Below are 15,367 nucleotides of genomic sequence, written 5' to 3'. Positions count from 1 at the left end.
AAACTTAACTTATGCTTCCCTGATAATTTTATTTTCTTCAGATGGAAAGAGTCCACAGCTGCATTCATTACTTTTGGTAAATAAGAACCTGGCCACCAGGAGGAGGCAAAGACACCCCAGCCAAAGGCTTAAATACTTTTCCCTCTCCCCTCATCCCCCAGTCATTCTGCAGAGGAACAAGGAACAGTAGAAGAAATATCAGGATGAAAAGGTGCCAGAAGAATAAAAATAGACGCCCCACATAAAAAAAAGGTGAGGAGCTGTGGACTCTTTCCATCTGAAGAAAATAAAAATTATCAGGTAAGAATAATTTAAGTTTTTCTTCATAAATGGAAAGAGTCCACAGCTGCATTCATTACTTTTGGGAAAACAATACTCAAGCTATAGAGGACACTGAATGCCAAGACGGGAGGGTACAAGAGGCGGCCCATTCTGAAGGCACCAGCCCTGAAACCACTACCCAACAAAACCCTGCTTCGTCCGAAGCCAATAAAATTGAAAAGAAAAAAGGCCCCAAGGACACTGACCCGCAGATAGTCCGGAAGCCTAGCTAGAAACTGCAAAATCAGACTCAACTGAGCCAACAGTCCTCCAGGAGACACCGTCGCCCAGCAGTCGGTCCCCAACCACACACCCCTCACTAGTGAAGGAAACACCAGCTCAAAATTCCCAAAGGAATAGGACAAGGAGAACCAAAGGAAAAACGAAAGGTCACCACAAATTCCATAAAAGAAGAACTCCCAGAACGAGCCCAGCTCACAAAGACCCAAATGGGTCCTAACAAACAATGGGAGGCAACGCCCAGACCAAAGACCACAAGGATTAGGACTGGGCATAGGAACAGAGAAAACTTTCCTCTCAACATTGGGCGAAAGCACCTAAAAAGACAACTGAAGACAGAGTCCTCAAAATGTCAGAACTTAGAATACTGAAGTATTTAAACATATAATGTGTAGCAGACCCAGATTAAGTAAACACCTGAGTCAAGAACACGCAGTCATCATCAGGATGACACAGAAGAAATACTTGCTGAGAAGTAAAAAGCGGCCAAACAAGAGATCAGATTGCAAAAACTTCAAGACAGAGAGCACACTCCAGGCAATCCAAGCCACCAGACTGACGCATAGGTTTCAAAAAGGGAGAAGCACAGAACTTCAACGAGGCTCACTTCCAAAGGCCTTTATGTTCCAAGCCAGGAGTCCAGCTAACACTACACATAAGCAGATTGAATCACATAACAAACATGATTTAAAAAAAACAAACTGTTCAATAATCCTCTTCAGGAGATATTAACCCTATATTACAGTACATTCTGATGAAGTAAACAAACGATTTTACCGGAATCTACGCCGTGGAACAGGAATACAGCCCTTCAAGTGTAACAGATAGTAGCAGCGCCTTCGCCATGGACTTGAGAGTAGAAAGCAGGCAGCGAAGCGAAGTTCAACAACGCCGATTGCTTGTAGAGCTGTTAACATGAGTCGGGATGGTTTTGCATAAAGACTCTCCCTGCATCTCCAGACTCTAACTTTCATCCAAGCCCTCACTGAGAGACTGATAGGATTACTTAAAACTCCTGTCCCATGCTGAAGAGTACTACCCTCCATAAGAGACAAACTTCTGACACTTATCTGCCAACCTCCTGGGATGAAAGGCAAAGAATGACTGGGGGATGAGGGGAGTGTGAGCAGTATTTAAGCCTTTGGCTGCTGTGTCTTTGCCTCCTCCTGGTGGCCAGGTTCTTATTTCCCAAAAGAAATGAATGCAGCTGTGGACTCTTTCCATTTATGAAGAAAAACTATTTATTTATTTTTTTAGTGGGCACTGTTCCTATCCAATGAGAAGTCCCGCTACTGACATTCATACACTCAATGTTAGTTTAAACAGCTTTTACTAAACCTTTTTCATACAATAAAACATTAACGTTACTCTTTCATGTACATGATAAAAAACATTCTAAGTACACAGTCCATTTAAACAGCAAAATTACACAGTGGTTATTTGTGAAAGTGAAATCTTCAGTAGTAAAAAAAAGTATGATTAATACTTACCCAGGGGACTGCCACTGACTGAAAATACTGCACTGATTTTCAGCTCCCCTTCAGATGTTTTTGGCTGCTGATTATATTCCTGCAATAGATAAATAATTTCATAATCAATTTTGTATAATGTAGGGTTTGACAAACCTATTCAAAATCTAGGCAGCAGCCCACAAATATATGAACCAGAAATGTTTGGCCATTCCTTTGATTAAACACAAGATATAGATATATAGCTGAACACAAAACTGGCACACTCTGGTCTTTCCAAAAAAAAAACTTTTACTGTGAAAGTAGTGACGTTTTGGAGACAAAGTATCCCCTTCCTCAGACCTGAGGAAGGGGATACTTTGTCCCCGAAACGTCAATATTTTCACAGTAAAAGTTTTTTTTTGGAAAGACCAGAGAGTGCCAGTTTTGTATTCAGCTATATTTAATTAATTAATTACACTAGCACCCTGGCAGTTGATATACTGAGTGAGAGTGATCTCCCTTGTTACTATATGTATGCACATATACATACACATACACACACACACATATATATATATATATATATATATACACACACATATGTGTGTTAGATATATATTAATCTATATATACAAATTATATAATAACACAACAACAGTTGGATTTTTATTTCAAAAGTTACATTTTAAATTTACTGTCCCATTATCCCCTTCGTGAACACAGCACGTTTCAATTTTCTTACCGTTTGGGACCAAAGCTATTTTTACATTTCTGCAGTGTTTGTGTTTAGCTGTAATTTTCCTCTTACTCATTTACTGTACCCACACATTTTATACCGTTTATCTCGCCATTAAATGGACTTGCTATAAAAAAAATGACAAAATATGATGGAAATAATGGGGGGGAAAAAAAAAAACTTTTTCTAACTTTGACCCTCAAAATCTGTTACACATCTACAACCTTTATAAAACACCCATGGCTAAATAGTTTCCAAATTTTGTCCTGAGTTTAGAAATACCCAATGTTTACATGTTCTTTGCAAGTTATAGGGCAATAAGTACAAGTAGCACTTTGCTATTCCCAAACCATTTTTTTTTAATTAGCAATAGTTACATTGTAACACTGATATCTATCAGGGATCCCTGAATAAACCTTCTCATGTATATATATATTTTTTAGTAGACAAATCTAGGCCCATTTTGGTATATTTCATGCTACCATTGTACCGCCAAATGCGATTAAATAAAAAAAATTGTTCACTTTTTCCCAAACTTTAGGTTTCTCATTGAAATTATTTACAAACAGCTTGTGCAATTATGGCACAAATGGATGTAAATGCTTCTCTGGGATCCCTTTTGTTCAGAAATAGAAGACATATATGGCTTTGGCATTGCTTTTTGGTAATTAGAAGGCCGCTAAATGACGCTGCGCACCACACTTGTATTATACCCAGCAGTTAAGGGGTTAATTAGGTAGCTTGAAGGGTTCATTTTATCTTTAGTGTAGAGATCAGCCTCCCACCTGACACATCCCACCCCCAATCCCTCCCTAACTCCCCTCAAACAGCTCTCTTCCCTCCCCAACCTCATAATTGTCACAGCCATTTTTAGTACTGGCAGAAAGTCTGCCAGTACTAAAATAAAACAAATTATGTTAGAACTTAAGTTCTTACTTAAATTATGTTTTCTTTCATGCAAGTGGCAAGAGTCCATGAGCTAGTGACGTATGGGAAATGATACCAAAGATGTGGAAGTCCACAAGTTACTAGAGAGGGAGGGAAAAAATAAAAACAGCTATTTCTGCTGAGAAATTAAATCCCAAAAATAATTAAGTTTTCTTAAAAATTAAAAAAAAAACTCAAATCAAAGGCATTAGAATCAAGCTGAAACAACTGCCTGAAAAAACTTTCCACCAAAGGCTGCTTCAGAAGAAGCAAACACATAAAAAAGGTAACATTAGAAAATGTATGCAAAGAAAACCAAGTTGCTGCTTTGCAAATTTGATTAACTGAAGCTTCATTCTTGAGAACCCAAAAAACATAATTTATGTAAGAACTTACCTGATAAATTCATTTCTTTCATATTGGCAAGAGTCCATGAGCTAGTGACGTATGGGATATACAATCCTACCAGGAGGGGCAGAGTTTCCCAAACCTCAAAATGCCTATAAATACACCCCTCACCACACCCATAATTCAGTTTAACGAATAGCCAAGAAGTGGGGTGATAAAGAAAGGAGTAGAAAGCAACAACAAAATAAATAATTGTGCTTTATACAAAAAATCATAACTACTATAAAAAAGGGTGGGCCTCATGGACTCTTGCCAATAGGAAAGAAATTAATTTATCAGGTAAGTTCTTACATAAATTATGTTTTCTTTCAAGTAATTGGCAAGAGTCCATGAGCTAGTGACGTATGGGATAGCAGTACCCAAGATGTGGAACTCCACGCAAGAGTCACTAGAGAGGGAGGGATACAAATAAAAACAGCATTTTCCGCTGAAAAACTAATCCACAACCCAAAAAAATAAGTTTATTCTCATAAATGAAAGAAAAAAACTTAAATCAAAAGCAGAAGAATCAAACTGAAACAGCTGCCTGAAGAACTTTTCTACCAAAGACTGCTTCTGAAGAAGCAAATACATAAAAACAGTAGAATTTAGTAAATGTATGCAAAGAGGACCAAGTTGCCGCTTTGCAAATCTGATCAACTGAAGCTTCATTCTTAAAGGCCCACGAAGTGGAGACTGATCTAGTAGAATGAGCTGTAATTCTCTGAGGCGGGGCCTGACCCGACTCCAAATCAGCTTGATAAATCAAAAGTTTCAACCAAGAAGCCAAGGAAATAGCAGAAGCCTTCTGACCTTTCCTAGGACCAGAAAATAAAACAAATAGACTGGAAGTCTTCCTGAAATCTTTAGTAGCTTCCACATAATATTTCAAAGCTCTCACCACATCCAAAGAATGTAAGGATCTTTCCAAAGAATTCTTAGGATTAGGACACAAGGAAGGGACAACAATTTCTCTACTAATGTTGTTATAATTCACAACCTTATATAAAAATTGAAAATAAGTCCGCAAAACTGCCTTATCCTGATGAAAAATCAGAAAAGGAGACTCACAAGAAAGAGCAGATAACTCAGAAACTCTTCTAGCAGAAGAGATGGCCAAAAGGAACAACACTTTCCAAGAAAGTAGTTTAATGTCCAAAGAATGCATAGGTTCAAATGGAGGAGCCTGTAAAGCCTTCAGAACCAAATTAAGACTCCAAGGAGGAGAAATTGATTTAATAACAGGCTTAATACGAACTAAAGCCTGCATAAAACAGTGTATATCAGGAAGTATAGCAATCTTTCTGTGAAATAAAACAGAGTGTGGAGATTTGTCCTTTCAAGGAACTTGCAGACAAACCCTTATCCAAACCATCCTGAAGAAACTGTAAAATTCTAGGAATTCTAAAAGAATGCCAGGAGAATTTATGAGAACACCATGAAATGTAAGTCTTCCAAACTCTATAATAAATCTTCCTAGAGACAGATTTACGAGCTTGTAACATAGTATTAATCACTGAGTCAGAGAAACCTCTATGACTTAGTACTAAGCGTTCAATTTCCATACCTTCAAATTTAATGATTTGAGATCCTGGTGGAAAAACGGACCTTGAGATAGTAGGTCTGGCCGTAACGGAAGTGGCCAAGGCGGGCAACTGGACATCCGAACCAGATCCACATACCAAAACTTGTGTGGCCATGCTGGAGCCACCAGCAACACAAATGATCGTTCCATGATGATTATGGAGATCACTCTTGGAAGGAGAACTAGAGGCGGGAAGATGTAAGCAGGATGATAACACCAAGGAAGTGTCAGCGCATCCACTGTTTCCGCCTGAACATCCCTGGACCTGGACAGGTATCTGGGAAGTTTCTTGTTTAGATGAGAGGCCATGAGATCTATCTCTGGAAGACCCCACATCTGAACAATCTGAGAAAACACATCTGGATGGAGAGACCACTCCCCTGGATGTAAAGTCTGGCGGCTGAGATAATCCGCCTCCCAATTGTCTACACCTGGGATATGTACCGCAGAGATTAGACAGGAGCTGGATTCCGCCCAAGCAAGTATCCGAGATACTTCTTTCATAGCTTGGGGACTGTGAGTCCCACCCTGATGATTGACATATGCCACTGTTGTGATATTGTCTGTCTGAAAACAAATGAACGGTTCTCTCTTCAACAGAGGCCAAAACTGAAGAGCTCTGAGAATTGCACGGAGTTCTAAAATATTTATTGGTAATCTCGCCTCTTGAGATTTCCAAACCCCTTGTGCTGTCAGAGATCCCCAAACAGCTCCCCAACCTGAAAGACTCGCATCTGTTGTGATCACAGTCCAGGTTGGCCGAACAAAAGAAGCCCCTTGAACTAAACGATGGTGATCTATCCACCATGTCAGAGAGTGTCGTACATTGGGATTTAAGGATATTAATTGTGATATATTTGTATAATCCCTGCACCATTGATTCAGCATACAAAGCTGTAGAGGTCGCATGTGAAAACGAGCGAAGGGGATTGCGTCCGATGCTGCAGTCATGAGACCTAAAACTTCCATGCACAATGCCACTGAAGGGAATGACTGAGACTGAAGGTGCCGGCAGGCTGCAATCAACTTTAAACGTCTCTTGTCTGTTAGAGACAGAGTCATGGACACTGAATATATCTGGAAACCTAAAAAGGTGACCCTTGTCTGAGGAATCAAGAAACTTTTTGTTAAATTGATCCTCCAACCATGTTTCCGAAGAAACAACACTAGTTGATTCGTGTGAGATTCTGCAGTACGTAAAGACTGAGCTAGTACCAAGATATCGTCCAAAAAAGGAAACACAGCAATACCCTGTTCTCTGACTACAGAGAGTAGGGCACCCAGAACCTTCAAAAAGATTCTTGGAGCTGTTGCTAGACCAAATGGAAGAGCAACAAATTGGTAATGCTTGTTTAGAAAAGAAAATCTCAGAAACTGATAATGTTCTGGATGAATGGGAATATGAAGGTATGCATCCTGCAAGTCTATTGTGGACATATAATGTCCTCGCTGAACAAAAGGCAGAATAGTCCTTATAGTCACCATCTTGAAAGTTGGTACTCTTACATAATGATTCAAAATTTTCAGATCCAGAACTGGTCTGAATAAATTTTCCTTCTTTGGGACAATGAATAGATTTGAATAAAACCCCAAACCTTGTTCCTGAAGAGGAACTGGCATGATTACCCCTGAAGACTCCAGGTCTTAAACACACTTCAGGAAAGCCTGAGCTTTTACTGGATTTGCTGGGATACGTGAGAGAAAAAATCTTCTCACAGGAGGTCTTACTCTGAATCCTATTCGATACCTTTGAGAGACAATGCTCTGAATCCATTGATTTTGGACAGATTTTATCCAAATATCCTTGAAAAACCTTAATCTGTCTCCTACCAGCTGAGCTGGAATGAGGGCCGCACCTTCATGCAGACTTAGGGGCTGACTTTGGTTTCCTAAATGGCTTGGATTTATTCCAATTTGAGGAAGGCTTCCAATTGGAAGCAGATTCCTTGGGGGGAGGATTATGTTTTTGTTCCTTATTCTGACGAAAGGAACGAAAATGGTTAGAAGCCTTAGATTTACCCTTAGTTTTTTTATCCTGAGGCAGAAAAACTCCCTTTCCCCCAGTGACCGTTGAAATAATAGAATCCAACTGAGAACCAAATAAATTATTACCGTGGAAAGAGATAGTAATCTAGATTTAGATGTCATATCAGCATTCCAATATTTAAGCCACAAATCTCTTCTAGCTAATATAGCTAAAGACATAGATCTAACATCAATTTTGAAAATATCAAAAAACAGAATTTATGTTTACCTGATAAATTACTTTCTCCAACGGTGTGTCCGGTCCACGGCGTCATCCTTACTTGTGGGATATTCTCTTCCCCAACAGGAAATGGCAAAGAGCCCAGCAAAGCTGGTCACATGATCCCTCCTAGGCTCCGCCTTCCCCAGTCATTCGACCGACGTAAAGGAGGAATATTTGCATAGGAGAAATCATATGATACCGTGGTGACTGTAGTTAAAGAAAATAAATTATCAGACCTGATTAAAAAACCAGGGCGGGCCGTGGACCGGACACACCGTTGGAGAAAGTAATTTATCAGGTAAACATAAATTCTGTTTTCTCCAACATAGGTGTGTCCGGTCCACGGCGTCATCCTTACTTGTGGGAACCAATACCAAAGCTTTAGGACACGGATGAAGGGAGGGAGCACATCAGGTCACCTAGATGGAAGGCACCACGGCTTGCAAAACCTTTCTCCCAAAAATAGCCTCAGAAGAAGCAAAAGTATCAAATTTGTAAAATTTAGTAAAAGTGTGCAGTGAAGACCAAGTCGCTGCCTTACATATCTGATCAACAGAAGCCTCGTTCTTGAAGGCCCATGTGGAAGCCACGGCCCTAGTGGAATGAGCTGTGATTCTTTCAGGAGGCTGCCGTCCGGCAGTCTCGTAAGTCAATCTGATGATGCTTTTAAGCCAAAAAGAGAGAGAGGTAGAAGTTGCTTTTTGACCTCTCCTTTTACCAGAATAAACAACAAACAAGGAAGATGTTTGTCTAAAATCCTTTGTAGCATCTAAATAGAATTTTAGAGCACGAACTACATCCAAATTGTGCAACAAACGTTCCTTCTTTGAAACTGGATTCGGACACAAAGAAGGCACGACTATCTCCTGGTTAATGTTTTTGTTAGAAACAACTTTCGGAAGAAAACCAGGTTTAGTACGCAAAACCACCTTATCTGCATGGAACACCAGATAAGGAGGAGAACACTGCAGAGCAGATAACTCTGAAACTCTTCTAGCAGAAGAAATTGCAACAAAAAACAAAACTTTCCAAGATAATAACTTAATATCAACGGAATGTAAGGGTTCAAACGGAACCCCCTGAAGAACTGAAAGAACTAAATTGAGACTCCAAGGAGGAGTCAAAGGTTTGTAAACAGGCTTGATTCTAACCAGAGCCTGAACAAAAGCTTGAACATCTGGCACAGCTGCCAGCTTTTTGTGAAGTAACACAGACAAAGCAGAAATCTGTCCCTTCAAAGAACTTGCAGATAATCCTTTCTCCAAACCTTCTTGAAGAAAGGATAGAATCTTAGGAATTTTTATCTTGTCCCAAGGGAATCCTTTAGATTCACACCAACAGATATATCTTTTCCATATTTTATGGTAGATTTTTCTAGTTACAGGCTTTCTGGCCTGAACAAGAGTATCAATGACAGAATCTGAGAACCCTCGCTTTGATAAAATCAAGCGTTCAATCTCCAAGCAGTCAGTTGGAGTGAGACCAGATTCGGATGTTCGAACGGACCTTGAACAAGAAGGTCCCGTCTCAAAGGTAGCTTCCATGGTGGAGCCGATGACATATTCACCAGGTCTGCATACCAAGTCCTGCGTGGCCACGCAGGAGCTATCAAGATCACCGATGCCCTCTCCTGATTGATCCTGGCTACCAGCCTGGGGATGAGAGGAAACGGTGGGAATGCATACGCTAGGTTGAAGGTCCAAGGTGCTACTAGTGCATCTACTAGAGTCGCCTTGGGATCCCTGGATCTGGACCTGTAGCAAGGAACCTTGAAGTTCTGACGAGAGGCCATCAGATCCATGTCTGGAATGCCCCACAACTGAGTAATTTGGGCAAAGATTTCCGGATGGAGTTCCCACTCCCCCGGATGAAATGACTGACGACTCAGAAAATCCGCTTCCCAATTTTCCACTCCTGGGATGTGGATTGCAGACAAGTGGCAGGAGTGAGTCTCCGCCCATTGAATGATTTTGGTCACTTCTGCCATCGCCAGGGAACTCCTTGTTCCCCCCTGATGGTTGATGTACGCAACAGTCGTCATGTTGTCCGATTGAAACCGTATGAATTTGGCCTTTGCTAGCTGAGGCCAAGCCTTGAGAGAATTGAATATCGCTCTTAGTTCCAGAATATTTATCGGGAGAAGAGATTCTTCCCGAGACCAAAGACAATGAGCTTTCAGGAGTCCCCAGACCGCGCCCCAGCCCACCAGACTGGCGTCGGTCGTGACAATGACCCACTCTGGTCTGCGGAAGCTCATCCCCTGTGACAGGTTGTGCAGGGACAGCCACCAACGGAGTGAATCTCTGGTCCTCTGATCTACTTGTATCGTCGGAGACAAGTCTGTATAATCCCCATTCCACTGACTGAGCATGCACAGTTGTAATGGTCTCAGATGAATTCGCGCAAAAGGAACTATGTCCATTGCCGCGACCATCAAACCTATTACTTCCATGCACTGCGCTATGGAAGGAAGAGGAACAGAATGAAGTACTTGACAAGAGTTTAGAAGTTTTGATTTTCTGGCCTCTGTCAGAAAAATCCTCATTTCTAAGGAGTCTATTATTGTTCCCAAGAAGGGAACTCTTGTTGACGGAGATAGAGAACTTTTTTCTACGTTCACTTTCCACCCGTGAGATCTGAGAAAGGCCAGGACGATGTCCGTGTGAGCCTTTGCTTGTGGAAGGGACGACGCTTGAATCAGAATGTCGTCCAAGTAAGGTACTACTGCAATGCCCCTTGGTCTTAGCACCGCTAGAAGGGACCCCAGTACCTTTGTGAAAATTCTTGGAGCAGTGGCTAATCCGAACGGAAGTGCCACAAACTGGTAATGCTTGTCCAGAAAGGCGAACCTTAGGAACCGATGATGTTCCTTGTGGATAGGAATATGTAGATACGCATCCTTTAAATCCACCGTGGTCATGAATTGACCTTCCTGGATGGAAGGAAGAATAGTTCGAATGGTTTCCATTTTGAACGATGGAACCTTGAGAAACTTGTTTAGGATCTTGAGATCTAAGATTGGTCTGAATGTTCCCTCTTTTTTTGGGAACTATGAACAGATTGGAGTAGAACCCCATCCCTTGTTCTCCTAATGGAACAGGATGAATCACTCCCATTTTTAACAGGTCTTCTACACAATGTAAGAATGCCTGTTTTTTTATGTGGTCTGAAGACAATTGAGACCTGTGGAACCTCCCCCTTGGGGGAAGCCCCTTGAATTCCAGAAGATAACCTTGGGAGACTATTTCCAGCGCCCAAGGATCCAGAACATCTCTTGCCCAAGCCTGAGCGAAGAGAGAGAGTCTGCCCCCCACCAGATCCGGTCCCGGATCGGGGGCCAACATCTCATGCTGTCTTGGTAGCAGTGGCAGGTTTCTTGGCCTGCTTACCTTTGTTCCAGCCTTGCATTGGCCTCCAGGCTGGCTTGGCTTGAGAAGTATTACCCTCTTGCTTAGAGGATGTAGCACTTGGGGCTGGTCCGTTTCTGCGAAAGGGACGAAAATTTGGTTTATTTTTAGCCTTGAAAGACCTATCCTGAGGAAGGGCGTGGCCCTTACCCCCAGTGATATCAGAAATAATCTCTTTCAAGTCAGGGCCAAACAGCGTTTTCCCCTTGAAAGGAATGTTAAGCAATTTGTTCTTGGAAGACGCATCCGCTGACCAAGATTTTAGCCAAAGCGCTCTGCGAGCCACAATAGCAAACCCAGAATTTTTCGCCGCTAATCTAGCCAATTGCAAAGTGGCGTCTAAGGTGAAAGAGTTAGCCAATTTGAGAGCATGAATTCTGTCCAAAATCTCCTCATAAGAAGAATCTTTATTGAGCGCCTTTTCTAGTTCATCGAACCAGAAACACGCTGCTGTAGTGACAGGAACAATGCATGAAATTGGTTGTAGAAGGTAACCTTGCTGAACAAACATCTTTTTAAGCAAACCCTCTAATTTTTTATCCATAGGATCTTTGAAAGCACAACTATCTTCTATGGGTATAGTGGTGCGTTTGTTTAGAGTAGAAACCGCCCCCTCGACCTTGGGGACTGTCTGCCATAAGTCCTTTCTGGGGTCGACCATAGGAAACAATTTCTTAAATATAGGGGGAGGGACGAAAGGTATGCCGGGCCTTTCCCATTCTTTGTTTACAATATCCGCCACCCGCTTGGGTATAGGAAAAGCTTCGGGGGGCCCCGGGACCTCTAGGAACTTGTCCATCTTACATAATTTCTCTGGAATGACCAAATTCTCACAATCATCCAGAGTAGATAACACCTCCTTAAGCAGAGCGCGGAGATGTTCCAATTTAAATTTGAATGTAATCACATCAGGTTCAGCTTGTTGAGAAATTTTCCCTGAATCTGAAATTCTCCCTCAGACAAAACCTCCCTGGCCCCCTCAGACTGGTGTAGGGGCACTTCAGAACCAATATCATCAGCGTCCTCATGCTCTTCCGTATTTTCTAAAACAGAGCAGTCGCGCTTTCGCTGATAAGTGGGCATTTTGGCTAAAATGTTTTTGATAGAATTATCCATTACAGCCGTTAATTGTTGCATAGTAAGGAGTATTGGCGCACTAGATGTACTAGGGGCCTCCTGTGTGGGCAAGACTGGCGTAGACGAAGGAGGGGATGATGCAGTACCATGCTTACTCCCCTCACTTGAGGAATCATCTTGGGCATCATTTTCTCTAAATTTTGTGTCACATAAATCACATCTATTTAAATGAGAAGGAACCTTGGCTTCCCCACATACAGAACACAGTCTATCTGGTAGTTCAGACATGTTAAACAGGCATAAACTTGATAACAAAGTACAAAAAACGTTTTAAAATAAAACCGTTACTGTCACTTTAAATTTTAAACTGAACACACTTTATTACTGCAAATGTGAAAAAGTATGAAGGAATTGTTCAAAATTCACCAAAATTTCACCACAGTGTCTTAAAGCCTTAAAAGTATTTTACAACAAATGCACTTAGCTTTGGTAGAACCAATGTCAGGCAGCAATGTTCCAGCAGAAACTTCTGAGGCAGGATCAGATTGAGACATCTTGCAAAATGTAAAAGAAAAAAACAACATATAAAGCAAAATTATCAATTTCCTTATATGACAGTTTCAGGAATGGGAAAAAATGCAAATAGTATAGCCCTCTGATAGAGAAAAAGGCAAGAGGCAAACATCAATGGGGTATTGAAATAATGAAAAAGTTTGGTGCCAAGTGTGATGCACAACGTAACTAAAAACTTTTTTGGCGCCAATAATAGCCAGAAATGACACACTCGCGTCACTAATGACGCAACCGTGTGTAAGGTCTCGGCGGCAACTATGAAGCCGGAAATGACGAAGTTGCGTCAGACGTATTTTTCGCCCCGAAAAAATTCTCGCGCCAAAAATGACGCAATAAAGTTTAGCATTTGACGCACCCACGGGCCTAATACCGCCCGCAATTTGCAAGAAGTAGTCAATTGAAAAAAAGACTAAACCCCAGGTAAGAAAGAAATTTCTTAAAAAAAATGTTTATATTCCCCCAAATATGAAACTGACAGTCTGTAGAAGGAAATACATGAACCTGACTCATGGCAAATATAAGTACAATACATATATTTAGAACTATATAAATGCATAAAGTGCCAAACCATAGCTGAGGTGTCAAGTAATAAAAAAACATACTTACCAAAAGACACCCATCCACATATAGCAGATAGCCAAACCAGTACTAAAACAGTTATCAGTAGAGGTAATGGTAATTTGAGAGTATATCGTCGATCTGAAAAGGGAGGTAGGAGATGAATCTCTACGACCGATAACAGAGAACCTATGAAATAGACCCCCGTTAGGGAAATCATTGTATTCAATAAGTGATACTCCCTTCACATCCCTCTGACATTCGCTGTACTCTGAGAGGAATCGGGCTTCAACAATGCTGAGAAGCGCATATCAACGTAGAAATCTTAGCACCAACTTACTTCCCCACCTCCGTAGGAGGCAAAGTTTGTAAAACTGAATTATGGGTGTGGTGAGGGGTGTATTTATAGGCATTTTGAGGTTTGGGAAACTCCCCAAGGCAGAACATACAGTGATGTGAGATGTCATTGCAGAAAATGCAGCATGTCTGCAGAAAGAACAGGACACATGCAGAAACTGTTAGCGCTTGAACTTTGTAGTGCTGCTCCACATTAGACAGTTCTCTTCAAACAGAGCTGTGCTCTGGCTGCACTGTGTAAATTTTCCTTAACACAGTGCATCCAGGGCAAACTGCTGTTTGAAGTGAGCAGTCAAATATGCAGTAGCGCATTGCTTGTTGACTGGCTCTCAGAGATTTTTTCAAACCCGCCCTTTAGCCTTTCCCAGCCTGCAAAGCTGTTTATTCTGAATGTAAGAGCACTGCATATTTTTATTACTACATTTATAGTTAGATCAAGAGAAAAGGAAACAGATTTATTAAAGACATTTTAAAATGTCTTTTTTTGTATGCAGCTAATTTGCAATACAATTTTCAACTACTGCACTATATTATAAAACATAAAAAAATGCTTAATTATTCAGTTAACCAACACATTGCAATTAAACTGGTGCCTTAGTGTAACTGTCTAATTTAAAATTGAATTTTATTTAAAAATGACCTGCAGAAAAATTTTCACTAAAAAAATCTCATCGCAGAAAGTAAAGAAAAGTTCTGCCTCTGGGGGGAAACTTTGCCCCTCCTGGTAGGATTTTATATCCCATACGTCACTAGCTCATGGACTCTTGCCAATTACATGAAAGAAAGTGGCAACTGATCTAGTAGAATGAGCTGTAAAAATCTCAACCAAAAAAACAGAGAAATAACAGAGGCTTTCTGACCTTTCCTTGAGTCAGAAAAAATAACAAATAGACTAGAAGTCTTTCTGAAATCTTAAGTAGCCTCAACATAATATTTCAAAGCTCTTACCACATCCAAAGAATGTAAAGACCCTTCAAGAGTATTCTTAAAATTAGGAGACAAAAAAGGAACAACAATTTCCTTATTGATGTTGTTAGAATTCACACTTTCCAAGAAAGTAATTTAATGTCCAGGAAATGCATAGACTCAAAAGGAGGAGGAGCCTGTACATTTTTTAAAACCAAAATTGAGACTCCAAGGAGGATAAATAGATTTAAAAACAGGTTTAATATGAATCAAAGCCTGAACAAAACAGCGAATATCAGGAAGTTTAGCAATCTGTCTATGAAATAAGACAGAAAGAGCAGAAATTTGTCCTTTCAAAGAATTTGCAGGCAAAACGTTTATCCAAACCATCCTGAAGAAACTGTAAAATCCTAGGAATTCTAAAAGAATGCCAAGAATAATCATGAGTAGAACATCATGAAATATAAGTTTTCTAAACCCGAAAATAAATTCTCCTAGAAACAGACTTACGAGCCTGTATCATAGTGCTAACAACTGAGTCAGAGGAACCTGTATGACATAACACATAAGCATTCAATTTCCATGACTTCAAAA

The 15,367-nt window shown here is 40.6% G+C and overlaps 1 protein-coding gene across 4 annotated transcripts in view; it reads right to left on the bottom strand.

Moving 5' to 3' along the window:
• The window catches only part of ZMYM4 (zinc finger MYM-type containing 4), a 710,031-nt gene that overhangs the window by 474,629 nt on the left and 220,035 nt on the right, over nt 1-15,367 (bottom strand). For all 4 annotated transcript variants that reach the window (XM_053707062.1, XM_053707061.1, XM_053707064.1 and 1 more), the window contains one exon: nt 2,052-2,130. In XM_053707062.1, the coding sequence (XP_053563037.1) occupies nt 2,052-2,130 (79 nt within the window). The remainder of the gene's footprint in view (nt 1-2,051; nt 2,131-15,367) is intronic.

The sequence above is a fragment of the Bombina bombina genome, chromosome 3 (assembly GCF_027579735.1).
Source record: "Bombina bombina isolate aBomBom1 chromosome 3, aBomBom1.pri, whole genome shotgun sequence".
In the NCBI taxonomy this organism is placed as follows: Eukaryota; Metazoa; Chordata; class Amphibia; order Anura; family Bombinatoridae; genus Bombina; species Bombina bombina.
Note: the sequence above shows the minus strand (reverse complement) of the source record. Positions and strands in the feature narration are given on the sequence as shown.